Source organism: Pan paniscus, chromosome 3, assembly GCF_029289425.2.
Source record: "Pan paniscus chromosome 3, NHGRI_mPanPan1-v2.0_pri, whole genome shotgun sequence".
Lineage (NCBI taxonomy): Eukaryota > Metazoa > Chordata > Mammalia > Primates > Hominidae > Pan > Pan paniscus.
Window position 1 is genome coordinate 974,579 of NC_073252.2, and position 8,854 is coordinate 983,432.

Consider the following 8,854-nt stretch of genomic DNA (forward strand, 5'->3'; position numbering starts at 1 on the left):
CCATGTGTGATGTGCGCGAGTGCACGCGTGTGCTGTGCTTGCATGATGTGTGCCGTGTGTGTGGGGGAGGGACGGGAGAAGGCACTGCAGGGCCTGCCTGCTGTCCGCCTGCGCCCACCACCCCTCTGCCTGGCACCCTGCCCCCACCCCCTGAGCTGTTCTGCTCATTCTTGGGTTCCTCTCCCTGCAACACTGCACCCTAAGCATGCACACCCTAAAGGTCCCGGCTTCAATGTCACCAACACAGCCCCCGAGGTTTCTCCCTTCACAGGGCTCTGCTGGGAAGGTGCCCCCTCCATGGCGCTCCCTCCTCCTGCCAGGCAGTTCCCCTACGAGGGGGATGAGCTGGGGAAGGGCTATCTTACTCTGGAGAGAGCAGGCAGGACAGGACTGGTGGTGACTTCTCGACTCCCCTCAGGAGTTCTCTCGTTTCCATGAAGAGATCCTGCCCATGTTCGACCGACTGCAGAACAATAGGAAAGAGTGGAAGGCGCTGGCTGATGAGTATGAGGCCAAAGTGAAGGCTCTGGAGGAGAAGAAGGAGGAGGAGAGGGTGGCAGCCAAGAAAGGTCTGGCTCTGTGTGGCCTGTGGGGCAGGGACTCGGTGACTCTCCCAAGGCAAAATGAAAAGACAGGGCACAGAGCAGAGTTAAAATGGAGAAAAGCAGAGCCACTTTCAAGCAGCCTCGAGGTGGACAGGGCCATAGTGCAGGGAGACAGGCCACGGCGGGGGAGAGTGGCAGCTGACTCCACCTCGGTAGCAAACCCGGACTGAAAAATTTCCTCTCTTCCTAGCCAGTGAACCCCATTTATCAAGAAAGAAGTAACCATATTTTATGTCCTTTATAAAGGACTTAGTTGTAACAAGTCAGCACACCCCCAAGTTCAAATCCCAAAGGCATCGTGGTCTTGCCATTGGCCCGCGCTTGGCTACCTTAGCTCTGAGGTTTGGCTTGCTATTCCCGCTGCTCCCAGTATCCCATGCTATTCCCGCTACCCCATGCTGTTCCCGCTATGCCGTGCTATTTATTCCCACTACCCCATGCTATTCCCCTACCCCATGCTATTCCTGCTACCCAATGCTGCTCCCACTACCCCATGCTGCTCCCACTAACCCATGCTATTCCCCTACCCCATGCTAGTCCCACTACCCCATGCTGCTCCCACTACCCCACGCTATTCCCCTACCCCATGCTAGTCCCACTACCCCATGCTATTCCCGCTACCCCATGCTGCTCCCACTACCCCATGCTATTCCCCTACCCCATGCTAGTACCACTACCCCATGCTATTCCCGCTACCCCATGCTATTCCCCTACCCCATGCTATTCCCGCTATGCCATGCTATTTATTCCCACGACCCCATGCTATTCCCCTACCCCATGCTATTCCCACTACCCCATGCTGCTGCCACTACCCCATGCTGCTCCCACTACCCCATGCTATTCCCGCTACCCCATGCTATTCCCCTACCCCATGCTGCTCCCACTACCCCATGCTATTCCCCTACCCCATGCTAGTACCACTACCCCATGCTATTCCCGCTACCCCACGCTATTACCCTACCCCATGCTAGTCCCACTACCCCATGCTATTCCCGCTACCCCATGCTATTCCCCTACCCCATGCTAGTCCCACTACCCCATGCTAGTCCCACTACCCCATGCTATTCCCCTATCCCATGCTAGTCCCACTACCCCATGCTATTCCCCTATCCCATGCTAGTCCCACTACCCCATGCTAGTCCCACTACCCCATGCTATTCCCCTATCCCATGCTAGTCCCACTACCCCATGCTATTCCCACTACCCCATGCTATTCCCGCTATGCCATGCTATTTATTCCCACGACCCCATGCTATTCCCACTACCCCATGCTATTCCCACTACTCCATGCTGCTGCCACTACCCCATGCTGCTCCCACTACCCCATGCTAGTCCCACTACCCCATGCTATTCCCCTACCCCATGCTATTCCCACTACCCCATGCTATTCCCACTACTCCATGCTGCTGCCACTACCCCATGCTGCTCCCACTACCCAATGCTAGTCCCACTACCCCATGCTATTCCCCTACCCCACACTATTTCCCTACCCCATGCTAGTCCCACTACCCCATGCTATTCCCACTACCCCATGCTATTCCCCTACCCCATGCTAGTCCCACTACCCCATGCTATTCCCGCTACCCCATGCTATTCCCACTCCCCCATGCTGCTCCCACTCCCCCATGCTAGTCCCACTACCCCATGCTATTCCCCTACCCCATGCTATTCCCACTACCCCATGCTATTCCCACTACTCCATGCTGCTGCCACTACCCCATGCTGCTCCCACTACCCAATGCTAGTCCCACTACCCCATGCTATTCCCCTACCCCACACTATTTCCCTACCCCATGCTAGTCCCACTACCCCATGCTATTCCCACTACCCCATGCTAGTCCCACTACCCCATGCTAGTCCCACTACCCCATGCTATTCCCGCTACCCCATGCTATTCCCACTCCCCCATGCTGCTCCCACTACCCCATGCTATTCCCCTACCCCATGCTATTCCCACTACCCCATGCTATTCCCACTACTCCATGCTGCTGCCACTACCCCATGCTGCTCCCACTACCCAATGCTAGTCCCACTACCCCATGCTATTCCCACTACCCCACACTATTTCCCTACCCCATGCTAGTCCCACTACCCCATGCTATTCCCGCTACCCCATGCTATTCCCGCTCCCCCATGCTATTCCCCTACCCCATGCTAGTCCCACTACGCCATGCTAGTCCCACTACCCCATGCTATTCCCGCTACCCCATGCTATTCCCGCTACCCCATGCTGCTCCCGCTACCCCATGCTGCTCCCGCTACCCCATGCTAGTCCCACTACCCCATGCTGCTCCCACTACCCCATGCTATTCCCACTACCCCATGCTGTTCCCACTACCCCATATTATTCCAGCTACTCCATGCTATTCCCACTATGCCATGCTATTTATCCTCACTACCCAATGCTATTCCCCTACTCCATGCTATTCCTACTACCCCATGCGATTCCCCATCCCTTGTGATTCCCCTATCCCATGCTATTCCCACTATCACATGCTATTTCCACTATGCCGTGCTATTTATTCCCACCACCCCATGCTATTCCCTTACCCCATGCTATTCCCACTATCCCATGCTATTTCCCTACCCCATGCTATTCCCCTATCCCATTTTGCTCTCACTACCCCCATGCTATTCCCACTATGCTGTGCTATTCCCACTACCCCATGCTATTCCAGCTGTCCCATGCTATTCCCACTATGCCATGCTATTTATTCCCACCACCCCATGCTATTCCCGTACCCCATGCTATTCCCACTATCCCATGCTATTCCCCTATGCCATGCTATTCCCCTACCCCATGCTATTCCCCTACCCCATGCTATTTCCCTATCCCATGCTATTTCCCTATCCCATGCTATCCCCCTACCCCATGCTATTCCCGCTATCCTATGCTACATAAACAAGGCGACTTCAGGACTATGGAAGGCCAGGATGAGCATAATCAGGGCACAGTGTCAACAGAGGCTAAAGCACTAAGAAAGGCTCAGCCCAGCTAATCGGCTTGGGCTGGTCACAGACCCAGGTGCTGTCCTTCCTCCTGCAGGGGTTGGTAGAGGTCACACCAGGCAGGAGGGAAGGAATAGGGCTGGTGTGCACAGGTGGTTCCACTCACCATCTTCTGTCTTCTCTTGCAGTAGGCACAGAAATTTGCAATGGCGGCCCAGCACCCAAGTCTTCAACCTGCTGTATCCTGTGAGCACTGGTCCCATGGGGACCCTATGGCTCCCTCAATCTTCACCCACTAGGATTTGGGTTCTGCCTGTGGCTATTTGCTACAAGAGGTTAGGAAGCCCAAGAAAATGACTGAAGATCATTCTGGATATTTTAATTTTTTTTTTTTTTTTTTTTTTGAGATGGAGTCTTGCTCTGTCACCCAGGCTGGAGTGCCGTGGCACGATCTCAGCTCACTGCAACCTCCACCTCCCAGGTTCAAGCGATTCTCGTGCCTCAGCCTCCTGAGTAGCTGGGACTACAGGCGCCCACCACCACACATGGCTAATTTTTGTATTTTCAGTACAGATGGGGTTTCACCATATTGGGCAGGCTGGTCTCGAACTCCTGACCTCAGGTGATCACCCCGCCTCAGCTTCCTGAAGTGCTGGGATTACAGGCATGAGCCACCACGCCCAGCCTGTTTTTATAAACTGAAGCCAACTGTGAATAAACTGTAGCCTACATTACTCATCCATTTTTGGATAGTTACCACTGGGAGACCTTTGAAAAGGGTCCATGAACTCTGAAATCACTGAGAACATTTGCAGCCACACATGTACATATGTGTAGACAGATGGACACAGGCCGTTTCTCATCCGGTTTAGGAAAACACACATGCTCAGGAATTCAGAATAAAATAAACAGAAAACTACTTGCCCATTATCTGTGGTAAAATGATAGCAGAAGCCACACTACATTTGACCCATCAGAAAATTCTGCCAGAAAGGTCAAGGCCACGAGTAAAGCGGCCATCCAACTTCAGTGGTCTGAGCGGAAATGATCTGTAATAAACACCATGTAGAGTGGCTCTGATGGCCCCAGGAGGGCAGTGCGGGGCTGGATGCCGAAGCCCGTGCACCCCCATGATTAAATATTGGTGAGCCTGGAGTGAAGGACAGAGGCAAAGAAACGGACTTCCCAGTTGAAATGGGTATTATGTTAAATTCAGGATGTTCAACTCATGATGTGAGCTCCAAAGCATTTGCTCCCAACACTAGATGACGCTTAACTAGATGGGCTCACTGGGGTGGGCGTGGGAGAGCAGCAGACATGCCCAGCACAGCCATGGGGCTGCAGGAAGGGGGTGCTGGGTTTTTTGCTTGAGACAGTCTCACTCTGTCACCCAGCCTGGAGTGTAGTGGTGTGATCTTGGCTCCACCTTCTGGGTTCAAGCAATTCTCCGGCCTCAGCCTCCTGAGTAGCTGGGATTACCCATCACCACAACCAGCTAATTTTTGTATTTTTAGTAAAGACAAGGTTTCGCCATGTTGGCCAGGCTGGTCTTGAACTCCTGACCTCAAGTGATCCGCCCACCTTGGCCTCCCAAAGTGCTGGGATTACAGGTGTGAACCACCATGCCCAGCCTTTTCATCTCACTGGTCAGAGACCCCTGGTATCCAGAGCCTGGGTCTGGGATGAGGGGCTCTTAAGAGGTTCTGAGGGATCCTGCAAACAGCCCCTCTGGATGCCAGGACAGGATGTGAAAGTATCTTGCTCACTCAAAGCTCACCTTAACCAAATGTCCTGAAAAGCTTGTAGGCTGCTTCTCCCTTTGGCCTTATATTTGCAAACAAACTCATTTTACAAACTGGGGCTCCAAGCCTAGATTTGCTCAAGGCACATAACTGGGAAGTAGCAAATTCAATCTGTCCATTGCAAACCACCAGGCCAAGGGTTTGGGTTGTTGGCAAGCTCACAGTCAGGAGGGGCGAGAAGCCCAGGAAGCCTGCTGGGGAGGGAAGTCGCTCAGGCACCACAAGACCACCTCCCTGCACAACTCAAACAGCACTCAGGCCCTGTGCTCAGGAGGTCACATCACCAGACTTTTAGTCCCAAGTCTGACCTGGTCACTTCCTGGGATCAAAGGGAGGATTTGTGAAATGGCAGGTTGGGGCGAGGGGTTATTGTGGAGGAGAACCCAGCTTCCCAACTGTAAGGGCGTCAGTCAGTGCCCACCCCTCCCCATCCAGGGGCCTGGGCTGCTGAGAGCAGCAGCCTAGAACTCAGAATCAAGACAACCCCAGTACTCATGAGGCCCCCAGCTGACTGACTCCATTACAGACGGCCTTTGGGGCTCCCCACCTGGATGCCCCAGACAAAACAGGCAGCGTGCATCTGTCCTTCCCACTGTGTTTACATGATGCATTCTGGGTCTGTGAATGGTGATGTGGATTCTTTTGAAACCCCCTCCCTGTCTTCCACCTCATGTGAACTGGGAGGTGGACAGAACTTCAACCTAGGAATTCCACAACCAGCGACAGCAAATGAGGAGCCGGAGTATCACACAACACAGGAAGCTTTATTCATCCGCTGCTGGTCCAAAGAGTGGGTCGCAGGGTCACTCACTTTAATATGCTGTCATCTTGGGCCGGAAGGTTAGAAGAAAAGCACATGTTACCACACTCAGGCAACCTAAAAAAACCACTTCAGCTTCCCAGTTATTTTTTTTTTATTTTTTTGTTTTGAGACGGAGTCTCGCTCTGTCACCCAATGGCGCAATCTCAGCTCACTGCAACCTCTGCATCCCAGGTTAAAGCGATTCTCCCACCTCAGCCTTCTGAGTAGCTGGGATTACATGCACCCGCCATCATGCCTGGCTAATTTTTTTTAGACAGAATTTCACTTTGCTGCTCAGGCTGGAGTGCAGTGGCGTGATCTCAGCTCACTGCAACCTCCGCCTCCCGGGTTCAAGCAATTCTCATGCCTCAGCTTTCTGAGTAGCTGGGATTACAGGTGTCTGCCACCATGCCCGGCTGATTTTTTGTATTTTAGTAGAAATGGGGTTTCACCATCTTGCCCAGGCTGGTCTCGAACTCCAGAGCTCAGGCAATCTGCCTGTCTCAGCCTCCCAAAGTGCTAGGATTACAGGCATGAGCCACCGCACCAGGCCATGCCCGGCTAATTTTTGTAGAGACAGGGTTGCACCATGTTGGTCAGGCTGGTCTTGAACTCCTGACCTCAGGTGATCTGCCCGCCTTGGCCTCCCAAAGTGCTGGGATACAGGCATGAGCCACCACGCCTGGCCAGCTTCCCCATTTTTAAACAATCCGCATCTACTTAGCTCTGCTTAAATGTCCTCCTCCATTTTCCTTATCCCTGCACAAACCTGGGAGGGACAATCTATAAGAGCCAGTGTCACTCGTACCTTCTGCCAATTCTCTGGCAATCCGTTTCAGTTCATCCTGCTTCTTCTTCTCCTCTGCTGCTATCCTCCTCTCCTCTTCTGCCCGAGGTTTTAGGTAATCTGTTTGGCGGAATGCAGGAGAATAAAATTCACTGGAAATGCTGTACAAAAGGAACTGAGTCCACAAGTCAAGGTATCTTCAGCGACGCTGTAAACCAGACGCACCTGCTGTTCCCGCTCTTTATGTTAATGCGAGTCAACGCCTGACCTTCACCCTGACGAGTCCAACCCAGAGGCTACAGGGCCCCTGCTGCCCACCCGCTCACGCACTGGCTCACTCGTCCTCTGCGAACAGGGACTGCCTCCCGTCAAGACCTCAGCACTCGAACAGCCACTTAGCACCCGTTTTCACCAAGAAGCAGCCGTTTTCGAGTCCCCCGCCCGGGCCTCAGAAGCCTGAGCTTTGGGTGAGCTGATTCCACTATCGGGGTCACGCTCGGTGGAGGACACGGTCCTGCAGCCTCGCATGCGTCCCAGGCCCCCTTCCAGAGCTGGAGTTCTCCAAATAGCACAGGAGCTCCACAGGAAAGCCGAGCAGACCCCGCCCCGGCCCCGCCCGCAGTCACTCACTGTAGCGCGTGGCTCCGTAGGCCACACCGAGGAACAGGGCGGAGTAGCGGCCGAGCTGCGAGAGAGGTTGGTCAGAGGCGGCGCGAAACGGGGCTCGCGGGACGGGGGTCGCGGGAGGAGAGGGGGCGGGGTCGCTGGGCAGAGGTCGCAGGAGGGGTGGGGGTCCAGTCGCCGGGCGAGGGTCACGGGGCGAGGATCATGGGGGCGGGGGCCGGGGGTCGCAGCCCGCGGGGTCGGAGCTGCGGGGCGGGACACGGGGGGGCCCAGAGCACTGGGCGGCGGCTGCAAAACCTGTATCACCTTGATGAGCGGAGAGACCTGCACCGGTGGCACCATCTTGTCCCTGACCTCCGCACCGGAAGCACAACCTGCAGACCGAGCAGGATGCCGCACAAGTCCGCAAAACCTTGGAGGCAAAGGCGGAGCTGGGCGGACGCATGCGCCGTCAGCGGCGAGAGAGCGGGGGGCCGCGCCCCCTGGCGACTGAAGGGTGACTGCGCGCCCCCGCGCGGCGGTGACGTCACGTGAGGCGCACGCGCACAAAGGCTGGGGAGTGCGCGGAGGATCATCGGCTGCGCCTGCGCAGTTGCTGCGTGAGGCGGGGTCTGCGCCGAGTGGGCGGGGGGGTTTCCTTTCCCCGCAGGGCTGGGGGTCCGCTGTTTCCCCGCGCCGCTGCCGGGGCCCCGCCGTCCGCGTCCTGGCCGTGTGTCCACACCCCAGACTGCGGGCCGGGGCGCACTCTGTCTTCTTGCGCGGAGCGTCCGAGGCCTGAGGTCAGGGCGGCTCGGGCGGGCCCAGCCCCGCGGACCGCGCCCACCCGAGGGTGGCCTGGGCAGGGACCTGGGGGCGGAGTGTGAGCCGAGTGCAGGTGGCTCCCCGGTCAGGTCCTTCTCCTACAAGGCAGTAGTGTCTGTCGCCGGCCGGGCCGCGTTGGATTCCGCGGCCCGCGGGAGCATGGCTTCCAGGCCCCTCTTCCTGCGGCTGCTCTGCCTGGGAGCACCGGGCGCCCTTCATCCCGGAGCTGGAGCTTTCTTACCCCAGGATGCCCCATCACTTCTGTCCCGAGGAGGGGCTGGGATCTTCTTGGGAAGACCAGCCCCCAACAGAGGCTGCTCCCTGGGTACCCCGACTCCAGCCCTCAGGACTCCACGGCTCCAAGGGCCCGCCCCGGCCCAGGCCTGGGGACCACTGAGCCCCACACTAGTCTTTGCTGGCCTCTGTCCACCTCCCGGTAGCTGTGTGTCTCCCACAGCTGCCCAGAGATGGGGCCTGCGGTGCC

At 56.2% G+C, this 8,854-nt stretch overlaps 2 protein-coding genes across 9 annotated transcripts in view; one reads left to right on the top strand and one right to left on the bottom strand.

Moving 5' to 3' along the window:
• PDE6B (phosphodiesterase 6B) overlaps positions 1-4,484 on the top strand; it is a 112,539-nt gene extending 108,055 nt beyond the window's left edge. For all 7 annotated transcript variants that reach the window (XM_055111092.3, XM_055111094.3, XM_055111089.2 and 4 more), the window contains 2 exons: positions 419-569; positions 3,743-4,484. In XM_055111092.3, coding sequence (XP_054967067.1) covers positions 419-569; positions 3,743-3,804 — 213 coding nt within the window. In that variant the 3' untranslated portion in view covers positions 3,805-4,484. The remainder of the gene's footprint in view (positions 1-418; positions 570-3,742) is intronic.
• A 1,615-nt stretch (positions 4,485-6,099) lies between these two features.
• On the bottom strand, positions 6,100-8,170 carry ATP5ME (ATP synthase membrane subunit e). Of its 2 annotated transcripts, XM_055111098.2 has the most exons (4): positions 7,876-8,170; positions 7,576-7,630; positions 6,967-7,065; positions 6,100-6,183 (listed from the first exon to the last, which is right to left on the bottom strand). In XM_055111098.2, exons 1-4 carry the CDS (start codon positions 7,909-7,911, stop codon positions 6,164-6,166), a joined length of 210 nt encoding a protein of 69 aa, XP_054967073.1. In that variant the 5' UTR covers positions 7,912-8,170; the 3' UTR covers positions 6,100-6,163. The 2 variants fall into 2 exon arrangements, with proteins under 2 accessions (XP_054967073.1, XP_063459682.1); XM_063603612.1 differs by lacking the exon at positions 7,576-7,630 and having other exon boundaries at positions 7,876-8,077.
• Between the last annotated feature and the right edge of the window lie 684 nt (positions 8,171-8,854).

Bases quoted from the DNA above. Each gene is read 5' to 3' on its own strand.
- ATP5ME (XM_063603612.1), bottom strand. From the start codon at position 8,014: ATGCGTCCGCCCAGCTCCGCCTTTGCCTCCAAGGTTTTGCGGACTTGT. The intron at 7,066-7,875 runs GTGATACAGGTT...TCCGCCAAACAG, and splicing joins AGGTCTCTCCGCTCATCAAG to ATTACCTAAAACCTCGGGCA. The intron at 6,184-6,966 runs GTACGAGTGACA...TTCCGGCCCAAG, and splicing joins TGCCAGAGAATTGGCAGAAG to ATGACAGCATATTAAAGTGA.